The sequence below is a fragment of the Bos mutus genome, chromosome 26, assembly GCF_027580195.1.
Source record: "Bos mutus isolate GX-2022 chromosome 26, NWIPB_WYAK_1.1, whole genome shotgun sequence".
Taxonomy (NCBI): Eukaryota; Metazoa; Chordata; class Mammalia; order Artiodactyla; family Bovidae; genus Bos; species Bos mutus.
Window position 1 is genome coordinate 41,432,220 of NC_091642.1, and position 25,458 is coordinate 41,457,677.

At 43.4% G+C, this 25,458-nt stretch overlaps 1 protein-coding gene across 7 annotated transcripts in view; it reads left to right on the plus strand.

Annotated features, from left to right (window-relative positions):
* The window catches only part of RNLS (renalase, FAD dependent amine oxidase), a 318,654-nt gene that overhangs the window by 288,249 nt on the left and 4,947 nt on the right, over window positions 1-25,458 (plus strand). Inside the window, exons 7-8 of one of the 7 annotated variants that reach the window (XR_011462806.1) lie at window positions 7,154-7,781; window positions 10,292-15,478. Coding sequence is in view for 3 of the 7 variants with exons in the window: in XM_070363864.1 (XP_070219965.1) it covers window positions 7,154-7,324 (171 nt within the window). In the remaining 4 variants the exon portion in view is untranslated. The other 6 variants (XR_011462805.1, XR_011462808.1, XR_011462807.1 and 3 more) reach the window with 6 other exon arrangements.

Sequence of the window (25,458 nt, forward strand, 5' to 3'; positions counted from 1 at the left end):
TATGTATACACATGTATATGTGTGTGTAGGGTTTCCCAGGTAGCGTTAATGATAAAAAACCTGCCAGCCAATGCAGGAGACATAAGAGACACATATTCTATCCCTAAGTCAGGAAGATCCCCTGAAGGAGGAAATGGCAACCCACTCCAGTTTGCTTGCCAGGAGAATCCCATGGACAAAGAAGCCTGGAGGGCTACTGTCCATAGGGTCGCAGAGAGTTGGACACGACTGAAGCAACTGAGCACGCATGCACACACGCATACATGTATATGTGTCTGTTCATGTTTGCCTTATGAATAAACAAAGGAATATAGATTTGAAACCATAACAAAATGCAATTTTTCATCTATCAAATTGATGATTTTAAAATTACTAACTTCTAAAAGGAGAAGGAAATGGCAACCCACTCCAGTATTCTTGCCTGGAGAATCCCATGAACAGAGAAGCCTGGCAGGCTACCATCCATAGGGTCGCTGAGAGTCGGACACGACTGAAGCAACTTAGCACAACTTCTAGAAAGATATCAAAACTGCTAGAAGTTAAAATTTTCACAACCTCTCTGAAAAGTAAGTTGGCAATATGTATCACATTTTTAAACATGTTTTTTGACTTGATAATTGACACTTCTAGAAATCTATCTTGGAGAAGGCAATGGCACCCCACTCCAGTACTCTTGCCTGGAAAATCCCACAGACAGAGGAGCCTGGTAGGCTGCAGTCCATGGTTGCTAAGAGTCGGACACGACTGAGTGACTTCACTTTCACTTTTCATTTTCATGCATTGGAGAAGGAAATGGCAACCCACTCCAGTGTTCTTGAATGGAGAATCCTGGGCACAGGGGAGCCTGGTGGGCTGCCGTCTGTGGGGTCGCACAGAGTCGGATACGACTGAAGCGACTTAGCAGCAATAGCAGCTGCAGCAGGAATCTATCTTAAAGAAACAATCCAGGATTCAGATAATAATTTATATTGTTGTATGTTTATTTAAGTATTAGTTATTATGATGGTGGAAAACTGTAAACAGCCTAAATAAACACTAATAAGAAATGGCTGAATAAATTCCAATAGATCAAAACAGTGGAATTTAATGCAGTCATTTGAAAATATGCTCTTCAAGGATACTTGCCCATCTGGAATAGTTCTATGATACAACATTAAGAGAGATAACCCCAAATATGTAACAATAAATTCAGAATGTATTATGGTCTTTGTTCTATTAAAATAAAAGGTGCATGTCATATGCATTTGTGTGTGTATATAAAGAAAAATACACTAAAATCTTAAAGTTCTGAAGGTGGTGGGATTGTGAGTGATGTTTATACTTTTTCAGTATTTTCCAAGGAACTGACAGGCTGCCAGTTGACCTTGTTTTAAGGTACTCCAGGGGGCAGAACCAAGACCAGTAGCATTAGGAAAGGCACTGAAATTAATATGAGAAAGAAATTTCTAAGAAGCAGAACTTTCCAATCTGCAGCAGAACTCTGGGGGCTTCTCTCTGCTTGCTTTCCTGGACATGTGGTCACCAACTAGAGTATTCCACAAACTAGAGAGGTCGCAGGAACTGTGCTGCCCAACCCAGCTGAGCCATAGCACCTAGGGGAGGACAAGGGAGGTGGGGATCGAGGTGATAGAATGCAGATTCCTGGGTCACGCATACTCATCTATCTGAGCTGAACGTCCAGGACTGACGTCTGGAAATTTGCATTTTCTTTAAATTTCTCCAGAGTATTCAGAGGCAGTCAGATAATTTCTGCATTGGAGAAGCCACAGATTAGAAGATTTAAGGTTGCTTCCCATGTGGAGACTCAAAGCGAGCCTGACACTCAAAAGTCTGGAGATTTTCTGACTACTGACTGTAAAAAACCAAGGAAAGGCAGATGTAGAGAAAGGACTTGGGGACACAGTGGGAGAAGAAAGCGGGACGAACTGAAAGAGTAGCACTGACATATATACACCACCGTGTGTAAAATAGATAACTAGTGGGAAGGGGCTGTATAGCACAGGGAGCTCAGTGTTCTGTGATGACCTGAAGGGGAGGGGGAGGGGGAGGGAGGGAGGCTCAAGAGGGAGAAGATGTTTATATTTACAGGTGATTCACGTTGTTGTACGGCAGAAACCAACACAACATTGTAAAGGAATTATCCTCCAATTAAAAATAAAACCAAGGAGAGTAGTATAGATAAAAAGGGAAATATGCTGGATGGGGCTGGAAGGGAGAGTGGAGTCACCTGATGTTCAGCACTGCCCAGTGTTTAATAATTTAGGCATTTAACCTCTGGTCTAGGAGCCCCTCACCTTGTAACCGAGTGAGAGAATTTTCTTGCTCTTAGGAAAATGCATGCTGAAGTATTTGGTAGCATGAAAGTCGCTCCGTTGAGTCCAACTCTTTGCGACCCCATGAACTATGCAGTTCATGCAATTCTCAAGGCCAGAATACTGGAGTGGGTAGCTGTTCCCTTGTCCAGGGGATATTCCCAACCCAGGGATAGAACCCAGGTCTCCCACATTGCAAGCGGATTCTTCAGCAGCTGAGCCACAAGGGAAGCTCAGTAGTAATCTAGTAGTAAAGGGGCGTTTTTTGTCTACAACTAACTCTCAAATAGTTCAGAAGAAAAAAAAATTAGATGAGGAGATGAGAAAATGCTAATGTAGCTAAGCTAGAAATTTAAGTAAAAGATAAATCTTTGTCCTATTTTTTAATCTTTTCTGTAAGCTTGAAATTTTATTAAAATAAAATGCTACCCCATCAAAAAAGACAATTTAAAGACAAAGCAAACATAATGGTAATCCCTAGTCCACTTGAATCTAAATCACCAAGCATGCTTTTTCATTCATTCATTTATTCAACCGACATGGATCAAAGGCTTATTCTGTACCAGGCTCTCCATTCAAAACACTTGGGATGTATCAGAGATCCAGCACTTTTCAGCCCCCACACTCATCACAGTAGAGTTTGGTTAACATAAAATGCAGATTCGGGGGAGCTCAAGACTGAGTGCATTAGAATCTCTGAAGCAGGGACCAGGGATCCATAATGCATAAGATTTCCTGCAATGTTGCTTATATACATTAATGCAGAGCTGTTTTTCAAAATATGGACTTTGATCCATAGTGGTTTATAATAGCAATTTAGTGAGCAAAGAATTTTTTTACATTAAAATAACAGAAAAAGAGAAAACAGAAAAAGAAAATAAGACTGCTGACACATGGTAAGAGCCACTATTACTTTGTAAAACTTTGGTTTCCATGCCTTGAGTCACTAAGTAAACTAGGTTTCATGTAGAAAACCACTGCTAGAAAATATGGTATGTAAAATATATCACTTCTTTTTTCCTCTCTAGCCCCTGTACCCAACAGTTCTCCCTTAGTCCAGATTGAGGGCTACTGAGAGCCTGGGGCACAGTCACAGCCCTGAGAAGCAACAGGCCGTTCCAGGAATTTGACTCACTGGCTGTATCCCTGGCGTGACAGCATTTCCTTTTCCTTCTGCGTAGGGCTCAGAGCCGCACCGTCCCACATATGGCAATGTCTCCAGCACATCACCTCACCTCTTTTGAAGGACCCGACAGAGCATAGCACGCTGTCTATCCTGGCTCTTGTTGGCAGAGATAGAGCCACCACAAGAAAGGAACTTCTGAGACTGAAAACTTCCACCTCCCTGGATGCTTTTTTGAGGAAACAAGAACACAGGACACAGCACAGCCCCTTTTCCAGGCCACAGTGCTGGGTGTTTAATTCAGGTTCCTCATGTCTGGTTGAAATCCTATGTAGCCCATACTTTCTGACCCAGATGAGACAGAACGGTTGTCTTAAATCAAAATGAAACAGGATGGGGTTAACAAACCCACATGAAATGCGCTGAAGACTCCTCTCGGGGAGCCCAAGAGCCTGCTGAGCTGACCAGACCAGGGACGTTCCTGTGGTTGACTTTTGAGCTGGCCACGCAAGTTTTGTTGTCACTAGGAAGAGAAATCCACAGGCCAGTTCAGCAGAAATGGTCCCCTGGCTCCAGGAAGGGCAGCCGTAGGTGAGTCATCAGCAGTTCAGAGGCCTGAGAAAGGCCGCTTTCATCTCTGTCTCATGGCAAGAGGAGTCTCTCTTAAGGAACTGAAAATGGAATTACTCAAACTAAAAACTGCTAACCTCACCAGGACGATTCCTTTCCTGACCCGAGAATGGGAATTGCCATTGGTAAACCCCCGCAAAATGAATGTGGCTCATCAGAAAAGGGCAAAGTGAGATACTCTCAGATGTATTTAGTGACATGTTCACAGCATTAGAAGCCAACCCTTCCCCACCTCAAACCAAAGCACTGCAATGCTTGATTCTGTGCAGTTGTGGTAGAAATGTCCTCTATCAAAGGCAGACTCTAGTACCGCAAGCCAAAGATAAATAACAGAGGAAATCATTGAGACCATGACCTCTCAATGACCCCCTGGAGCTAAATCTTTGCTAGACCTCAGAATATGAAACAGGCCACCAAGCCTGCCAGCAGCAGTTTGTGTATGAACAGCCTGGACGCCATCTCCGCCTGCAGAAGACTGGCTCTCTAGAAGCTTGAGAAGAGAAATCCCAAAGGAATTTCTTGTTCTATTCCCCGAAGCAAGGCTTTGCTGTTTAGGTGAAGAGCCCTCTTCTGAGAAATGAGCTCCTTCCTGGGCCTCTGCCAGGGTTGCCCTGAAAAGGTATTTGCCTGGGAGTTGGGATGGAGTCTACCTCCTGTCCAGTGTGAGATATTAGTATTTGAAAAATGTGTTCTCTCACTAACTAGCAAATAGAATGAACCTCGGGATCTCACAAGGGTCTTCTTCCCTCTGCTGATTTCAGTGACGGATGTAGATCATCAAACATTACGGAGTGTTTGCTAGCTGGCGAGGATTGTGCAAAGTTCTCCAGGGATCGTGAGCTGAACCAGACTCAAGTTGCTCCTCTGAGGAAGCACTATGGTGTCCCCTCTTGAGACAGCGTCACAGCACAGGAAAGAAACTCCTGGCTACCACTTCCGGTTTAGAAACCCCGGAGGTACAAGACAGCCACTGAGACTGAAGGAAGCCAGTATGTAACAGTCAGGGTGTGGCCTGCTCTTGGACTGTCTGGCTTGATGACTGAGGCAAAGCCAGCTAAATCTTCAGAATAAAAAGTATGGAGAGAAGCTGGAAGATAAACCTGACCCTCGGTGCAATAGGAAGGAGACCTTGATGGGAGGAGGGATTCAAATGATCAAACAAATTGGCATCTGTTGGCTCTAAGAATCACCCAGCAGCACAGAGGTCGACCGATAGAGATTATATAAGTAGACACAGATGTCATTGGGTTTTTTGTTTTTCACTCCTTTTTCTTCTTGTCAAAGAGGTCATCTCTCCCCCAAAACCTAAAATAGCCCTGAAGTTTAGAAGGCGTATGGGTCCTCTTCTCAGAGTATAAAGGATTTGGGTGAGATAAGTGGATTTCCAAGTATGCGTCAGTCATGGAAGTTTTTATTCAGACCAAATTGCTTGTTGTCTTGTAAATAAATGAACCACATACAAGGAAAGCAGCCCTTCAGGTGGAAGCAGGACTCCCACTGGGTTCCTCTGTGTGCTCCATCCCTCAGTCATGTCTGACTCTTTGTGACCCCATGGACCGTAGCCCTCCAGACTCCTCTGTGGAATTCTCCAGGCAAGAATACTGGCGGGGTTTGCCATTTCCTGCTCCAAGAAGTCTTCCCGACCAGGGATCAAGTCCACATTCTCTTGAATCTCTGGCACTGACAGGTGGATTCTTTACCACTGGCTCTACCCTGAGAAGCGCCTGAGTTCCTCGGAAGGGTCTTCAAAGTACAGTTTAAACCAAGACTAAGAAGAACTCAGATCCTTGCTGCCCGATTCTGGAACTTCATGAGCCTATGTCCCCTCAGAATTCATGACTTCTGTCCTTGACTTATCATGCGGCAGTCATCCAAATGGCTTGTTTAAACCTTGGGAAACCCAAGTGTCCCATCTCACCATGTCTAATCTCTAGGAGTGAGCTAGCCAGGCTTTGGTTTGATGATGGGTGAGAATAACCACTCAGAGCTAGTTAATGTCTCTGTCACTTTGGTTTTCCGCCACTGCATCAAATAAGCAATGAAAAAATAGGAAGATAGGGGAGGGGAAAAAAAGACAACCAATAAACTTCACTTGTGCTCGGGACCTTAGTTTAGTATCCTAATCTTATCCGCACATAAAGAACCAGCTCTCAGGGATTCTGTCGTCAATACTCTTTTGTTCAGAGAACTGCCAATTCACACCCACTCCTTGTGAATGCTAAACCAGAGTCTTGTTCACGAAAACATTCTATTCAATCTCATGGTTATAAAATACTTTTTAAAGTTGCCAAAGAAGTCTGATAGATGTGATTCCCCTGGATTTTGCATTATATTGCTTCTTCCCCCAAAGAAGATACCCCTCCCAACATTTCACTGATCTTTTATTATAGACTCCAACAATTTGCTGACTTCAGGGAACATGTGTTAATTGTCTCCCTAGTATCTACTGTCTTTCTTTCCAAAGACTTCTTTGGATACCTTCCCTTTTCCCATCCTCAGTCCATGTGATCTGGGATGGGGCACCCCTCCTACATGTTTGTTAATCAGCACCTCACACAATGTTGGTCACAGCAACTGGTTCCGGGTCAAAATAAACATGAAATAAACTCATTCTATCAGGTTGAAGCTCAGAACCTTGCAAGAGTTTCCCAGTGGACTGGGATTTGTGAAGATCTCTCACCAGAGCTCCAGTAGCCATACCACTATAGAAGGATTGCCATTAAGAATAGGGGTCCTAACTGTGATATGATAAAACCATGAAAACCAGAATAGAATCCTTCTGTCTGGAGGGCCGTATCTCACCCCCAAACTCTAGGTTGTTGGCCTGGTTGAAAGAGGATAATTTCACCACTTTAAAAAGGAACAGAAATAGAAATGCCAAGAGTGTGAAGTATTCTGGGACTACTGGGCATCCAACATGCTGTGTTAATCACAAAGGGGAAAAGCCCTCTCTTTTGGCCAAGAATCAGGGGAGTTATTTTGGGAGCAGCCTCATCAGTGACCCAGACGTTTCCATTTGAGTTCCAAAGTTTCAAAGAACATAAGCCTTAAGAATCTTTTCCATTGGCCCATGTTTCTTTCTCCACAGTGCTTTCTGCACAAATCTGCTACAAATCCAGCATGCACCGTCTCCAAGGAGCCTGCAGAGAAGCAGATCATTGTCATTAGAGAGGGTGAGCTTTCCTGGGAAGTGACTTGTCTGCCCATTCAAAAGACCTCGTGGCTCATAGTCACCTGTGTCTTAACTAGCTTCATTTAAAAAGTATTTGGAATGCTACATGCTGTGCTCAGTTGCTTCAGTCATGTCCGATTGCTTGAGACCCCATGAACCATAGCCCACCAGGCTCCTCTGTCCATGGGACTTTCCAGGCAAGAATTCTGGAGTGGACTGACATTTCCTCCAGGGGATCTTCCCAACCCAGGGATCGAACCCACATCTCCTGCATTGCAGGCAGATTCTTTCACTGCTGAGCCACCAGGGAAGCCTTCAGAGTGCTATACACACCAAATTTTACCAGCCTATCTTCTATCAGAAAAGTGCCCCATATCAAAAAGCCCAACAAATGACAACCATTTCTACAATTTTTATAATCTTTTCGATGTGAATGTCTCTAACCTGAGCCACTAAATGCGCAAGAGATGAAGGAAGAGGGATTCAGAGAAAAGTACTGCATGATATAAGCCTTAATGGAATGACGGACCAGTACTCTACTCAGGTAAGCTCAGACCTTCCTCTTCTTCAAAAGAGAATGATATATCAGTTATAGTAACCAATACCAATTATGTACTTCTGCATGGTCTCATTTTATATTTAGACAAATCCTATCAAGAAAGTAGTATTTGTATAATCCTCTTTGAAGAAATGAGAACACCCAGTCTCAGTATGCATAAATAATTTGCCTAAACTAACCCAGGGAGCAAATGGCTGAGCTGAGACTTGAACCCAGGCCATCCTGAATCCAAAACCTGGACCCTTAACTACACTTCCCTATTTTCCAAATCATTGCGACTTTGGGAGAGCCTGAGCTTACACATTTGATGGGTTATTGTTGTTATTTAGTCACCAAGTCATGTCTAACTTTTTGCAATCCCATGGACTGTAGCCCACCAGGCTCTTCTGTTCATGGAATTTTCCAGGCAAGAATATTGGAGTGGGTTGCCATTTCCTCCTCCAGGGAATCTTTCCAACCCAGGGATGGGATCGAACCCACATCTCCTGCATTGGCAGGAGATTCTTTACCACTACTGACAAAGCACATTTGGAGGGAGGCAGCTCTTTTTAAGAAAGAGAAAAAAAATATATGAAAACAAAATTCAGCATAGGGCTTTAGAAGGGGTTCTTGTAAGTGAGAGAGGCTGAAGCTTAAGCTCTATTAACTTCCCAGTAAGTCTGCTTTTGATTGGAATGAGGCCATTATTGGCAACAGTGTTAATATGAAGAGTGATAATTATTCTTCGAATGCAAATATATGAAAATCTGGTTGGTTTAGGATTTTAGTATTTACTTTGGAAAACAAAGTTGTTCTGGGTGCTCAGAGATCCTGCCTGCTCCCTTCCCAACCACTGTATAATTTCTCTGCATCTGAGTTACACCCCACCTGCTCAAAGTTTCTCCATATTATCCTTGTATCTCTATTGATCTGCCTCATTTTCAACTTCTTAATAATAATTATAATTATCATTAACATTACTAGAGGTGCAAGGCACTGCTTTAAGCAATTTTTTCATTGCTTGTTAGAAACGTTTCAGATGAGGAAACTGAAGTGCTGAGAGAAATCTGCACTCTTAACCACTACACCAGAATGCTTCAAGTAGCCCAGGTCAATCAAACATCAACACAAGAAGACTCCACAGAGGCCAGAATAAAGTACAGTAATCACAGTGTCTTGATATAGTAACAGACATAAGGCTAGATGTTCTGTAAATCACAGACCTAATGCCCTGATCTGAAGTCTCCTTTAGGCACTTGTGAATAGTGCAAGAAGAAAAATATATTTCAAGTCAAGTCAGCTATTCTGAGACATACAAGACCTTGAAATCTGTGATTTATTGATAAGAAATACATTTTTCTCCCTGGGTTGCAACTGTTGAAGAATAAGCTTGGCAGTGCCTGAATTTATTATTTATCATAAGTTTTATACTTTTGTAGTTATTATCAAATTGCTCATACCAGAAAGTTGTGCTTTCCCAGAAAACTGGTCGCTAACCAGGAATGGTGCCAGAGAAACTAGGAGGGTTGTGTCAGATTATCTGGTCAAACTGGCTTGGCCAACTTCCTGGGACTGAAGCGCCAAGAAGAGCGCGTATCTGAGTCATGTTCCATGAAGCTCGGTGTTTGAAGAAAACTCAAAATTTATCTCATTTACAGATAAAGGTGATGAGACCCTAGATGCCAGAGGTCACTGAGATCATGAGCGTAGTTCATTCAAAAAACTAGTTGAACAGATTATGGAGCTAGGACAGAGGACTTTCCACTGCCCCGTGTTACCCCATGGTTAAGACATGCCATTGGGCACTAGATCTATAATACTTCAGTTAAAAAGATAATTCTATCTATGACATACGTGTACAAGGTTTTCATTGGTCTGAGCTCTGCCTACCTATCACCATCATCTCCTAAAATCCCTCAGGATGAACATTTGTTTGTTTTGTCTTTGTGGCTGTGTGGCGTGTGGGATCTTAGTTCCACAACCAGATATCGGACCCACACCCCCTGCATTGGAAGCGCAAAATCGCAACCACTGGACTACCAGAGCAAGACCTCTCTATATATATTTTCCAGAAAGTACTCACTATGCACTTTTGTCTTAGCTCTGGCTGCTGTACCAAAATACCCTAAAATGGTGGCTTATAAATAAAGGAAATGTATTTTTCACATTTCCAGAGGCTGAAAGTCTGAGATCAAGGTGTCATCACGGTTGGGTTCTGATGAGAGCCCTCTTCCAGGCTGCAGACAGCCAACTTCTTGCTGTATCCTCACAGGGTGGGAAGTGGGGGCACTAATTCCATTCATGAGGGCTCCACCTTCATGATCATGGTGGTCAATAGTCCTCCATTCAAATATCCTCCCCTTGGGAACTAGATTTCAACATATGAATTTTGGGAGGGGGACACAAACATTTGACCCATAACAACTCTCACTGCTCTGAGCCTTGTGTAGACTGCTTTCTTCATCTGGGCTGCCTTTCTCCTGATTCTCCATCAAGTGAACTCCTTCATTTTTCAGAACTCACAAGTGTCACCTTCATCATGAAACTTCCCATGAAGACTGCTCATACTCCACCCATCCATCCAGAAAGGATTGGTCTGATCCTTCTGTTTCTCAGTGCACAGTTCTCAGGGCTTTTAGCACTTGCCACACTGTTTTTGGCTCTTGGTTTAATTTTATTCCCTCCATTAAACTCTGAATGGCTTAAAGTCAGAGATTCAATGTTGGTCCTCCTTTTAGTCACTTAATGCCTAGGCTCTAGTGAGTACTAAGAAATTGTTACAATAATCAGTGACCTTCAACGCCCATAATAATCCTTAAGGGAGGGTCAGGTAGGGGTAGATATTATCAGGGCTCACCAAGGCTTCTGGTTCTCTTCTTGAAGTTAAGCACCTGCTTTGGCTGATGAAATTTAAGTAGAAATGACATATGTCACCTGCACATGTAATTATCTAAGAGCAGGCACTCTTTTCCCGTGCAATGGTGGACCCTAAATTCTCGTGTTTGTTAGACAACATCGTAAGGTGGGGAAGCCTCAGTCACTGGACAAATAGTATGGATGAGAAATAGATTTCTGTGGTTTAAAAATCATTGCTACTTTGTATTTGTTACTGCAGCATGACTTAGCCCTTCCAAACTAATACCAATAGGGTCTCATGTTATCCCCTTTTTATAAATGAGTTAAGGTCACTCAGGTGGTAAGTGTCAGAGTGAGCATTCAAACTCTGTTAAGATGTCATGTTAGACCTTGTTTTCCAGACCACTGTGGAATAGAAAAGGAGGAAAGAAATCAGTCTTTTTCCATGCTTGAGCATCCCGACTGCTGCTTCCTTTCCAGCTGCCATTCATTGTCAGGGATTGGTAGAGCTGCTGTTCCTTCAGAAAATATCTAAGCAAGTTCTGCTGTACCACCTTCCCATGTGTGGGAAAGTGGGGACATCCACAATGCACTTTAGCTTGAGAGATTTGAGCTTATCAGTAACAGAGCGTCAGAGACTGCACTTTATTTCCCCCACTTTCTCATGATCCCTGTGCCAAAGATCTTTGGCAAAGGGATGAGCCTATCTTTTCCAATATCCAGACATCACAGGTTCCTAACATTCAAGGTAAGAGCACCTCTATAGAATCTGATCAAATGGTTTTTATTGTGACCCAATGGCCAAATCTTAGGCCAGAGATTTATTGCTAACCATCATCACCTTAACTCACCTTGTAGCTTTGAATTTATCACTTTTCCCATTATTTCCGTTTGTTCACTTGTAAAAGAAAAGAATGAATATTTGCCATCATCAAATAATAACTGTGCTTTGCATGGAAATGAGCAGTCATGATTAGCATACATATCAGAGTTACACAGTTAATATTAATTATCTCATGTATTTCTCACGACAGCCCTAGGAGAAAGGCATTATTATATCCTCTGTTTACCGCCATGGAAACTGAGGCTCAGAGAAATTAACTAACTCGCCCAAAGGTATCAAAATAAATGAGTTATGAAGTCAGGGTGCAGACCTGACTTTAAAGACGGTTCTTTACACAAGTCAAATTAGGATTTATTTAATAGGATACAGAATGCATAGTTTTAAACATTTATCTTTGGTGTCCAAAGTCCTTTGAAAATGTATGCCTAAAAGACTCTCTTACAGGAATTACCATTAATGTCACAGTCAGTCAATGATATTCATAAACTACTCTTTATGTCCTACCAAGAATAATGACAATAACATTTTACATACAAGACTGCCTTTCAACTTCTCAAAGAACTCTCCCTATTTATTGATGCATTTTATTCTCCCAGAAATACTATGGTTCCTAAGACATGAGGTTGAAGAATTTGCCTAGGGAGTTATTAAGTCTTCTCACTCTTCATTCAGTGAAATTTCTTCCGGGAGGAGAAATATCTGTTCATGCCTATATGATTTAATTATTTTATTGATTTTTTTTTAAGGTAAAAGAATCAATGTTTGTTGTAACAAACCAAACAGTACAGATATGGTTTTCAGATAATCACCTTTCTCCTTCTTCTTCCAATCCCATGCCCCGCACCCCCCCACCCCCCGCCAACCAAAGGTATCCATGGCAACAGATTGGTCTATAATCTTTCACTTACACTCTGGATGATGAAAATCTATGGCTTCTAAGATAATATCATAGCCTGGGTCATGTAGTAAAATGCACTTCCTCCAGGAAGTCAGAAAGTATAATTCTGATAAGTTTTAGCACAGGAATCCATCTGGTATGCTCTCACTGACCCTAGAGTCAACTGCTGGCTCCCCTACTCATGCCTGCATCCCTCCTCCTAAAACTCTAGGCCTCCCAGCCTGACCAGTTACAAACTAGGCTCCCAGAATTAATTGGCGCTGGTTGAGTTTAGTCTGTTCCCAGTTTCTCACCTACTTGACATAGTTTGTGTTCATCCTTGTGCATAAAAATTAGGAACTAAACCCACTTTGTCACCCTAGGCAGCTGCCCCTCAGTTTCTGCTGAGAGTATTTTGTGGTGTCTAAGGATGACTTTTGGAGAAGGCAGTGGCAATCCACTCCAGTACTCTTGCCTGGCAAATCCCATGGACGGAGGAGCTTGGTAGGCTGCAGTCCATGGGGTCACTAGGAGTCGGACACAACTGAGCGACTTCACTTTCACTTTTCACTTTCATGCATTGGAGAAGGAAATGGCAACCCACTCCAGTGTTCTTGCCTGGAGAATCCCAGGGACGAGGGAGCCTGGTGGGCTGCCGTCTATGGGGTTGCACAGAGTCGGACATGACTGAAGTGACTTAGCAGCAGCAGCAGCTCAGTTGCATCCGACTCTTTGCAGCCCTATAGACTGTATCAAGTAAGGCTCCTCTGTCCATGGAATTTCCCAGGCAAGAATACTGGAGTGGAGTGCCCATTTCCTACTCCAGGGGAATCTTCTCCAGGGATCGAGCCCATGTCTCTTGCATTGGCCTGTGGATTCTTTACCACTCGCACCACCTGGGAAACCCCAAGTATGACTTTATAAGAAGTTTATTATTTTTTTTAATATAAATTTATTTATTTTAATTGGAGGCTAATTACTTTACAATATTGTATTGGTTTTGCCATACATCAACATGAATCTGCCACGGGTGTACACTTGTTCCGCATCCTGAACCCCCCTCCCACCTCCATCCCCACACCATCCCTCTGGGTCATCCCAGTGCACCAGCCCCGAGCATCCTGTATCATGCATCTAACCTGGACTGGCGATTCGTTTCATATATGATAATTGGGAATGAAGTCTTGGTACGCACAGGGCTCCCTGAACTAAATGCAGCAGAGCTTCCACTAATTCCTTCCTGCCACTCTCCTGACAGCATAAGGGTGTCTCTTGGGCTCTGTCCTAAAATTGTTTTACAATCGTTTAACTTACACTCACATCACATCAATTTTGACATCATAATGTGATTTATATTGATTTGAGGCTGCCATCAGGATGAGCTCATTACTATGTCAAAACCTCTGCTGAGTAAATAAAGAACTGATTTTGAACGTGGGGAATGATGGAGGATGGAAAAATCACGGAGAGAGACCAGAAACAATACAAGCTCAGTAGGGAAATTTTAGACATCAAATATATTTTTTTTAACACTAAATACCAAAGGTCACTAGTCTCCCACATCAAATACACAGACAATTTTTTTAAACAAATCCATTTCAGTCTGAGTCTTGAGACAAGTCTAAAATATGTGATTTTGCAAAGAAGAGTGGAGGATAATTTTAAATTTGCTGTTTTTTAAAAAGTGAAGGAGGAACTGTTTGGGGTGGTGGGGCAGGTGGAGGTGGGGGGGACAGAGCAGAGAAGAATGGCACCCTCTTCCTCTCCACCCTCCTCTAGCACATGGACTTCAACTTATCCAGAGAGGTCGACATCAGAATAACTGATCCTAAAGTGCATAATTCCCAAATCATACTCATTTGCGGCCCGAAGATGCCACCAGAGGGGCAAAAGCAGCCTCCAAGGCGTGGTGTTGTGACTGTTTTTACAGAGCTGGTTGCCCCCCGCATACTCAGTTAAGGCTGCCTGGAGCACCCAGACATGGCCAAAATGCAACTTCCACCGTCTCTCTTGGCAACAGTTCAACAAGGGGACGAGGTCTGGCCAAACGTGGATGGAATCAGGCTGAAAACGTTCCTTCACCCATCCCATCCTGTCTGAAAAAAGGCGGATGGACACAGAAGGCTTTCTGCTGAGTTCCCGCCGACCTTAACTGGAAGAGCTTGCGCTCTTTCACATCTGCAGCTGTGTCCTCCTCGGGGAGTTGTCCAACTAAATGTGATTTTAAACATCTGTCAGCTAAATCAGAGCTCCAGATTTAGCACTTGGGAACATTATGTGGATTTGTGATGCTCGCCGGAGAAGGTTGGATCCATAAACCAAGCTCACATGAGACAGCCGGGTGGTACTTCTGGTTGGTCATTTCATCTATAACACATTTAATTTGCCTGCACATTTATGAACATTATGTAAAGGGAAAGAGTGACCGTTCCCCTGCACACAGCTTTCAGAAATGCTGCAAGATCAATAGCCAGAGGGGAGTGTCTTCACACTGGAACACTGACTATATTCCAATCCAATCATTCGCCTGGAATTAAAAAAATTAAATAAAAAAAGATCCCAACAGGCCGGTTTTGTCTGGATTTCCTGAAACTCTATTTTCTGCCCTTTCTGGTGCAGCTATAACTTTGCTCCATGGTACCTATCCTGGAGGAAGAAAAGTTCTGCACGTAGTCATGATCCCTCATTGCCGTGTTTGAAGAAGTCAAGCATGAGATCGTCCTCCCTCCATTGGGTGGTTTCTAAATAGGTATGCTACCGTTCATGAGAACTGTGAAGCCAGGACTTCACCTAAAGACTGTCTCTTTGCTGAATCAATACTCCTGGATGATTGGCTAAAAATAATGTCGGTTCCTGAGATCATGATGTTCCTGGAGGACACATACCCTTGCAACTCAGGATGGGTTCCCAACAGATGATTTATCATAGTAGACTAGAACTTGTGAATTTGCCTTGCTTCAGTTCAGTTCAGTTCAGTCGCTCAGTCGTGTCTGACTCTGTGACCCCATGAATCGCAGCATGCCAGGCTTCCCTATCCATCACCATCTCCCGGAGTTCACTCAAACTCATGTCCATCGAGTTGGTGATACCATCCAGCCATCTCATCCTCTGTCGTCCCCTTCTTCTCCTGCCCCCAATCCCTCCCAGCATCAGAGTCTTTTCCAATGAGTCAACTCTTCACATGAGGTGGCCAAAGTACTGGAGTTTCAGCTTTAGCATCAGTCCTTCCAATGAACACCCAGCACTGATCTCCTTTAGAATGGACTGGTTGGATCTCCTTTCAGTCCAAGGGACTCTCAAGAGTCTTCTCCAACACCACAGCTCAAAAGCATCAATTCTTTGGCGCTCAGCTTTCTTGACAGTCCAACTCTCACATCCATACATGACCACAGGAAAAACCATAGCCTTGACTAGACGGACCTTTGTTGGCAAAGTAATGTCTCTGCTTTTGAATAGGCTATCTAGGTTGGTCATAACTTTCCTTCCAAGGAGTAAGCATCTTTTAATTTCATGGCTGCAGTCACCATCTGCAGTGATTTTGGAGCCCCCCAAAATAAAGTGTGGCAGTTTCCACTGTTTCCCCATCTATTTCCCGTGAAGTAATGGGACCAAATGCCATGATCTTCATTTTCTGAATGTTGAGCTTTAAGCCAACTTTTTCACTCTCCTCTTTCACTTTCATCAAGAGGCTCTTTACTTCTTCTTCACTTTCTTCCATAAGGGTGGTGTCATCTGCATATCTGAGGTTATTGATATTTCTCCCGGCAATATTGATTCCAGCTTGTGCTTCTTCCAGCCAAGCATTTCTCATGATGAACTCTGCATATAAGTTAAATAAGCAGAGTGACAATATACAGCCTTGACATACTCCTTTTCCTATTTGGAACCAGTCTGTTGTTCCATATCCAGTTTCTGCTGCCAAGTCGCTTCAGTCGTGTCCGACTCTGTGTGACCCCATAGACGGCAGCCCACCAGGCTCCCCTGTCCCTGGGATTCTCCAGGCAAGAACACTGGAGTGGGTTGCCATTTCCTTCTCCAATGCATGAAAGTGAAAAGTGAAAGTGAAGTCGTTCAGTCGTGTCCGACTCTTGGCGACCCCATGGACTGCAGCCCACCAGGCTCCTCTGTCCATGGGATTTTCCAGGCAAGAGTACTGGAGTGGGATGTCATTGCCTTCTCCAAGTCCAGTTAGGTTAGTGCAAAAACTCAGCCTCCAAAGTCCATTTCTCCATTAAGCCTTCCTTAGTTCCTCAGATGCAGTTAGTTTCCTCTTTACTGAGTTCTCAAGATAGCCTGTGTGTGCCGCTCATCTGGTATTAATGTGTGATGTTGCTAGGGAGTGTCTTCAGATGCCACTGTGATATCTAAGGAGGCAGAGATAGTGTTCAATTTGTCCTGTCTGTATTTCTAAGATTAGGACAAGCCCATAGACCCTAGCCAACTGACAATTTGTAGATAGTGAATAAATGCATAACAGACCGGCTCTAGTTTGGTGCTTTCAAATTGTGGTGCTGGAGAAGACTCTTGGGAGTCCCTTGGTCAGCAAGAAGATCAAACCAGTCAATCCTAAAGGAAATCAACCCTGAATATTCATTGGAGGGACTGATGCTGAAACTGAAGCGCCAATACTTTGGCCACCTGATGCGAAGAGATGACTCACTAGAAAAGACCCTGAAGCTGGGAAAGACTGAGAGTGGGAGAAGAGGGTGACAGAGGATGAGATGGTTGGATGGCATCACTGACTCAATGGACATGAGTTTGAGCAAACTCTGGGAGATAGTGGAGGACAGGGAAGCCTGGCGTGTTGTAGTCCACAGGGTCACAGAGAGTTGGACGTGACTGAGAGACTGAGCAACAACTAGTTTGAACAGCTTAAAAATATACCAGCTAGAGGCAAGGAAAGGTGGTCAAGGTGTAAGGTTGATGGCAAAAGGAAGACCTTTGCAAAAGTCCCCTGGATAATCCACACATGGATAGCACCTTGTGTGTAGAGTACTGACTCAACACAGGTTCCCTTGCTGTGGGAGACAGGGTTGTCCTCTTAGAGGTACCAAAGTCCAAGAGAGGACAGCCAGGAGCTAGTACATAGGAGGAGCAGTGTCATCTGAATGGAGTTGTTCAAGGGGATGAGCAGGGAGGGGCTTCTGCCTCAATATGTCTTTTTCTGTAATTAGAGCATTTGACATATATTCCTGAAAGGCATGTTCTTCCTTCTATTCATCCTACCTCTGGGGTGACCCACGTACCTCGGGTGGTCACATAAGATAATAGTTAAAACCAAAGACTATAGCACCAGACAGATCAGGGTTCAAATCCTGGTACAATTCACCAAGGTGTATTAACCTGGGAAAATGTCTAAACATCTCTGAACTAACTCATTAAGTAATTGAAGGGATTAAATGAGCCAGTGTGAGTAAAGTAGCTACCACATAGCAATTGTTCAATTTAGTCAGTAATATCATCATTAACATAGGTACTTTGGACTCCGCTTTGCAAATGATTAAGAATGAAGCTCACTTAATAGGAAAAAAATACAGAAACCAAGGACAGGAATGTACCTGGACCTTAGGATACCTCTGTCCTGGTTGGCACATTTGTTCCATTCTTGTCTCTTGGCTTCTTCTCTTCTCAGCTCCAGGTTGTTGGTGGAGAAAACTCACCCCTCAGCCCCTAAGCTGACATATTGCAGATTCAGATCCTCCAAAAGAGACTAACACCAGTCTTTTTCCTGGCCTTCATTTCATATTTTGGGGGGAAAGAATCTGAAGGAGTCACCTTGAATCTGGTGCTAATCCTGCTCACTCAGTTGCTGCCGAGGTCAGGCATAGGTCAGGGATAGGTCACAGCTACACAGTGGCCCCTTCCTCCTGCGTGTGCGCTCAGTCATGTCCAACTCTTTGGGACCCCATGGACTGTAGCCCACCAGGCTCCTTTGTCCATGGAATTTCCCAGGCAAGAATACTGGAGTGGGTTGCCATTTCCTCTTCCAGGGGGGTCTTCCTTCCACCTGCGGCCCACTTTACTGGTGGGGAGGCTGGCAGAATGGGAGGGCAGTTGGTTGTGTGTGGGGGTTGGGGGGGCGGTAGTCATCATGAAATGTACAGATGCTGCAAAAAGCACCTTCAAATTACTATGATGATGAAAACAGAGCTTTTTTAGAAATGTGAAGAAATGTATGAAATATCCTTCTGTGTGAAGAAAAACAAAACAAATATTGAATATGAGTTGTAATCAAAACTATATTCACTTATAAATGTAAAGATTTATAGGGAACACAAAGAAATTGTTTTTCTGTTATGGTGATGAAATTTTAATGCCCCTTGATTTAGTAACAAAATTTTTTTAATGTGGAAAGCTCCTACAAGGATTAATAACCCTTGAGCCTTTGCCACCTAACACCTTAGCGGGGATTAGTTGACAACTGGCTGAGAGCCAGGCCCCGGGGGACAGATCCAGGCCTGGGGAAGAGGCAGGAGGGAGCAGGGACACACCAAGGGCATGGGAGCCTAGCTTCTTGTTCCTCATCACGTATGGACACTGAGACCCTCTGCCTGGAAAGGCAGATGCCTGGCTTAAGAATTCTGAAGTCCACCATCATATTTTCACAGAATGTCAATGAATTTCAGGCCAAAGACAGGGCAGTTACCATAAAACTCCTTTGGTAAATAAAAAGGCAATGGAAACATTGTGAAAGGCACCATCTGGTTTTCAGGGCAAGGCTGGTACCAACTTCTAAAGACCCTACAGACGTCCCGTAGAAACATGTCTAGGGAAGCAAGTACTCCCACACTCAGCTCACCCCAGCAATGTCCCTGTCTATCCAGCATTCCGTCGCTGGGTCCCACCCCTGGACCCAGTGAAGATAACCCAGGAGAAGTCTCTCCATGTCAGCACAAGCACCTGGCTTCCTGAGCCTGAATATCAATGTGTTTCTGCTCCTAGGGTCTACCTAGGGATTGGGCAGGACAGATGGTCACTGTCATGTTAAAGCCAAAGACTCAGGAAGCATCTCTGAGAGCATTATGAGAGCTTCACTCCTACCCCAGAGACAGATCCCTGAGACTCCAACCTGGACAGTGACCCAGGCTCCAAAATGCAGCAGGCAAGTCACATCCATAGCCTAAGCTGCAGAGGAGAAACTGTTTTTAAAACTGCTCAAGTTGGCTGCCCTGAGACATTGCCCAAATGTTTTCTTAAACTCTGCTTTTATCTTCAGCAAAATTATATAAGGCCAAAGCTCCAGAAAAATTCACCTCCCCCTAAGGAGGAAGTGATCAAGGCCCAAGCATTCAATGCTCCAGCAAAGATGCTTCCTTTCCATCTCCAAAACTACTGTTTTTTTTTTCCTTTGGAGTATAGAATCTGCCTGCAATGCAGGATAGCTGGGCTTGATCCTTGGGTTGGGAAGATCCCCTGGAGAAGGGAAAGGTTCCCCACTCCAGTATTCTGGCCTGGAGAATTCCATGGACTGTATAGTCCATGAGGTCGATAAAGAGTTGGATACAACTGAGTGACTTTCACTTTCATAGTTGATTTACAATGTGTTAGTTTCAGGTGTAAGGCAAAGTGAAACAGTTATGCATGTACATATACCCACTCTTTTTTTTAGGTGCAAAAGGTACCTTTCCCATATAGGCCATTACAGAGTATTGAGTAGAGCTACCAGTTCCCAGTTGGTCTTTATTAGTTATCTATTCTATGTATGCATGCATGAGTGCTAAGTCAATTCAGTCTTTAGGACCCTATGGACTGTAGCCCACCAGGCTCCTGTGTCCATGGGATTCTCTAGGCAAGAATTCTGGAATGGGTTGCCATACCCTTCTCCAGGGTCTTCTTGACCTAGGGATCGAACCTGTGTCTCTTATGCCTCCTGCATTGACAGGTGGGTTCTTTACCACTAGTGCCGCCTGGCAAGCCCATTCTGTATGTAGTAGTGTATATATGTCAATTCTCAGTCTCCCAATTTATCCTTTCCCCTCTTATCCCCTAATAACCATAAGCCCACAACTATAGTCTTAACTGAAAGTCTTAGTATCACCAGCTTGTGCAATATCAACAGTGTTACTCTGTAGCTTAAGGCCTCTGTGTCCTAAGGAGAATAGACCTACAAAGTTATCTATGTAACATACTTGTAAAACAGTCATTCATTCAGTAAGTTATTCAGTTAATTAAGCACCTATTCTGTGCCCAGGAGTGAACTAGGAATATAAAGTGATGAATAAGCCTCAGCCCTGCCCTAAGGTGTCCACAGTCCAGTAGGGGAAAAAGATATCCATATAAGCAATGACAGTACAGGATGATAAATGCTCATGGAATTAAGGACAGAGGACTTAGTGCATCGACAGAAACTTCACAGGATCTTGGAGGATAAAAGAAGGGTCCCAAGAGCAAAGACTGGATCTGAGGAGTCCTAAAGGAAATTAAGGATGTGGGCAAAGGAAGATGAGAAACAAAACTGCAGCCCTAAACCCTCCAGCCACGTCCTCTGACCCATCACGTGTCATGAAGCCTGGTGGTGAGCCAAGCTTGCCAGCAGGACAAGTCTCTACATCTGTAAGGAGAGCTGGGTGTTGTGAGGAGCTGGGCACTCAGAAAGGAAAACAAAGGCTTTCTTTCTTCCAAAAGTTATTACAAAATCAGACTTTCTGATTGGCAGCTTAGAGAACTGTCTGAACTTTCTGCCATCACAAATTGGTCAGGACAATCTGAATAGTTCATCAAATATGTAGAGTACCTACTCTGAGCCAGGGAACAGGGGGTGTGGGATAAATAACTCCTGAAAGACCAGAGAGAAGAGAAGAGAGATGGAAAAGTGTGAGGGGTGAAGGAGAGAAGGAAGGGGGAAAGTACTGGGCAGACTAGGTCACCCAGAAGCTGCTTATGAATAGAAGCTCCCTGGATGATTTTTATCTGATGACTGGTGACTAGCAAGCCCATCTCTGCCCAGATGATCAGGGAGGGATGCACTTGGAAGGAGGGATTCAATTCCACATAATAAAGCTCTTCTTGCCAATTGTCTCTGATGTGCTTTGAAAGGGGGATAAATGCTCTGTGATGGCACCCCATTGGAAGAGGCTTTATCAGTTCAGTTCAGTTCAGTCACTCAGTCGTGTCTGACTCTTTGTGACCCCATGGACTGCAGCACGTCAGGCCTCCCTGTCCATCACCAACTCCCAGAGTTTACTCAAACTCATGTCCATTGAGTCAGTGATGCCATCCAACCATCTCACCTTCTGTCGACCCCTTCTCCTCCTGCCTTCAATCTTTCCCAGCATCAGGGTCTTTTCAAATGAGTCAGTTCTTTGCATCAGGTGGCTAAAGTATTGGAGTTTCAGCATCAGTCCTTCCAATGCATATTCAGGATTGATTTCCTTTAGGATGGACAGGTTGGATCTCTTTGCTGTACAAGGGACTCTCAGGAGTCTTCTCCACCATCACAGTTCAAAAGCATCAATCCTTCGGAGCTCATCTTTCTTAATAGTCCAACTCTCACATCCATATATGACCCCTGGAAGAACCATAGCTTCGACTAGATGGACCTTTGCTTTATAGGTGAGAAAAAATCTTAGATGACCCACTTAGATTTCTCCCCAGCCTGTGCTTAACATTTGACAAAGCTTACCTGAAATATGGAGGGGAAGAAACTTCAAAGGGGGTTCAGAGATTTAAATTGCATGAGTATCTGCACTAACACACAGAGTTGGGTCACAAGAAGATGCCAAACACCAAAAGGTGTCATTTCAGCCTTAAGTGCATTTGTGCGTGTGCATGCTCGTGTGTATGTTTGTATGTGTGCTTGTGTAAATGTTTGTGTGAGCATGTGCTAGGGGGTGTTTGAAGTCTGACTTTTGGTGAACTTAAGATCTCTGTTCACTCTCACCTGATTCAAGAGCAAAACCTTCCCTGGTGGCCCAGTGGTTAAGTTTACACACTTCCACTGCAGAGGCCACAAGTTTGGTCCCTGGTCAGGGAGCTAAGATCCTGCATGCCGCACAGTGTAGTCAAAAAAAGAAAAAGCTTTTACAAAAGAGTAAAAGGGAGAGCTGTCTATTAGGTAGTTACAGAACTTCCCAGTCCATTCTTTGGGACTCCTTGGGAAACCCTCGTTTATAGATTTTCAGAGCTTATGTTAATAGAAATGAGACCCTATTTATTAGGAGGTTTGGTATGTGCTTGGTATGTTTATCAATGATGAATAAAATAACTTTCATATTTTTCATTTACATATATAAAAACTAATGGACACAAGCAGTGGAGAGGAATCGTTCAAAGTTCCACAGCTGTTCATTTTTTCATGTATAAATTCATGAAAATATTACTGAGTGTCTTCTTCATGCTAGCTGTTGTCCATGAGGCTCTGGCCAGTCCCAGTACCAGAAGGCAGTCATCTGGACTTCCAGTCCAGTGCTCTCCCTTTATATCCTGCAATCTACATTTTTGGTACTCTGTATAAAAGTTAGAGACATCAGCCTGCCATCTTTTTGATGGGTAATCGTGGACGAGTGATCTAATCGCTAGATAGCAATCTATACCTTCTCTCTGACTACGCAAGTGTTTGGATCAAAGACAAAATCTGGAGGAAATATTTCAACCTCAAAAGACAAAACTACTGTGAATTTTAGGTTTACAGCTTTTAAAACAAGCAAGGTTGACAGAGTGGAGCAAATTGATGTGCAGTTTGCTCTTTTATCCTGTTAGATTATTGTCTGCTTTTTTATGTCACAGAGTCTGACTAGTTAACAAACTTATATGCCTCTTTCACAGATTGTACTTTTAGGATGATGATCTCAAGCCATTAAAGTCTGGGTTAATAAAGTTATCTGTGGATCATTCCCAGAGAACTCTAAATCAGAGGACATAGTTGAATCGTCCCAGCCTAAGGTTATTTGGTTTGGCTGGCAGAGTGTTGGCCCACACAGCAGTTTTAAAATTTTTGAATTACTTCACAACATTTAAAAATCAGGAGATTATTATATACAAGTTAAGATTCTAACTTCTCCTAAATCAGAAGTTCTTGAAACACCAAGCCACAGTCTCACCCGCTGACAGCATGAATTGACTAGGACTGTCTACGGGGTAGCCTCTTTAGACAGAAAAATGCTGTCCAAGCCCCCCCAACCCCTCCTCTCCCCTATAACTGCCTGACTTTCATACACACACCAGGCCTTTCCAGCCCTCGAGTTCATGACCTCTGCTCAATATCAGGAGTCAAAATCTTTAAGAAGCTCGGTGGAGGCCTCCACCCAAGTTTCTCCAGGCGTTGAGTGCAAAATTATTTTGGTGATCTGTGGGGTTAGAGTAAAATTTGCTTTAATTCTCTCAACATATATTATTGTCTACTGTGTTCCAGGCATGTGCTAGGAGTGAAGGATTCAGACATACGTAAGACTCAGTCCCTCCAGGAATCCATGGTCTAGTGAGAGAGAGAAACACGTAAGTGATTAGAACAGTTTATCCAAATATTATGGTGAGACACAGTAGCACAAAGGTGGAAGTGACCAATTCTAATTGGAGGAATTTAAGAAATTGTAATAGAGAAAATAACTGAACTGAATGTTCAGGGTCCAACTAGGAAAACAGAAAACATTCTAAGTAAGGTAAATGGAGCAGTTTCCTATTGTAAATTGCTAATTCAAGAATGATGGTCTTAAAATATGACCCCCAAATTATTTGTTGTTTCTCCCATTGAACGATGTGTCCTTGCCTCCCCGCCCCGCCAATCCCACTTGAATCTGACAAACTTATGACTGTTTCAATGAACAGAATAGGAGAGTGATGATATGTAACTTTAGAAGCTAGGACTGAATTATTTCACCAGCTTTCCTGCTTCTCCAACTTGCAGATGGCAGATCATGACACTTCTTGGCCACCATAACCACCTGAGCCAATTCCTATAATAAATTTACCCATCTATCAATCTACCTATTATCTATCTATTTATCATCTACCAGCTATCTTATTAATTCTATTTCTGTTGAGAACCCTGACTAGTATACTTATTAATATGAAGTACCATGTTTTAACATACTTCACTTAATCCTCGCTACATCTCGATGATGTTAGGGCTCTTAGCCCCATTTTACAGATGAGAAGATTGAGACTCAGCAAGGATAGTTAGCCCAAGGTCACACAGTAAATGGCAGGCCAGGGACTCTATGCCAGGCCTGTCCAGCTCTGCGACTTAGTTCTACAGACTCACTGTGTTCTTCCTAACTTAAAGTTTTCATCCACGTTGTTCCCTATGCTTGGCACTCACCTTTCCCATCTTCACCAGGCTTCCTTCTACTCATCCATCAAATTCAACTCACATGTTGCTCAGGGAAGCCTTTTCTATTACCACAGATGAGGCCAAGTATTAATAGTTTTATCGGGTGTACCATATTTATGCTTGATCAGTTGTGTGCACTTCAGTCTTTTCTTAGAATAAAATCCCTTGTCTTTCTCAGGGCCCTGAATCAATCAGTATGTCTCCAGCCTTATCTCTCCTTCCATCATCTCTCTTGATCTTCTTATTCTGGCCTTATTCACCTTCTTTCAACTGCTTAACTCATCAAGTTCTTCCTAACTTCAGGGCCTTGGCACACATCTTTCCTCTAGAATGACTTTCCCACTTCTTGGCTTGGGTAATTCCTCATCCTTCAGGCCCCAGCTTACACAGGTCACTCAAAAGTTAAGTTAGGCTCCAGCCCCATATTATATCCTCTAATGGCCTCCCGTATTTCTCCTCTGTGGTGTTCACCATGATTGTAATTACATGATTATTTGGCTGCTTCTGTTCTTGATGAGCTTCCCAGGCAGTACTAGTGGTAAAGAATCTAGCTTCCAATGCAGGAGACATAAGAGATGTGGGTTCGATCCCTGGGTCAGGAAGATCCCCTGGAGGAGGGCATGGCAACCCACACCAGTATTCTTGCCTGGAGAATCCACTGACAGAGGAGCCTGGTGGGCTATGGTCCATAGGGTCACAGAGTTGGACTTAGCATGCACACACGTGCTTATTACCACCTCTGCCATGACACCAAATTCCACTGCTTCATAGCATGTTTAGTAGCATTAGTCAAGCAAGTGTGTGATCCTATCCTGGGTGTGTATGTGAGGACATGGAA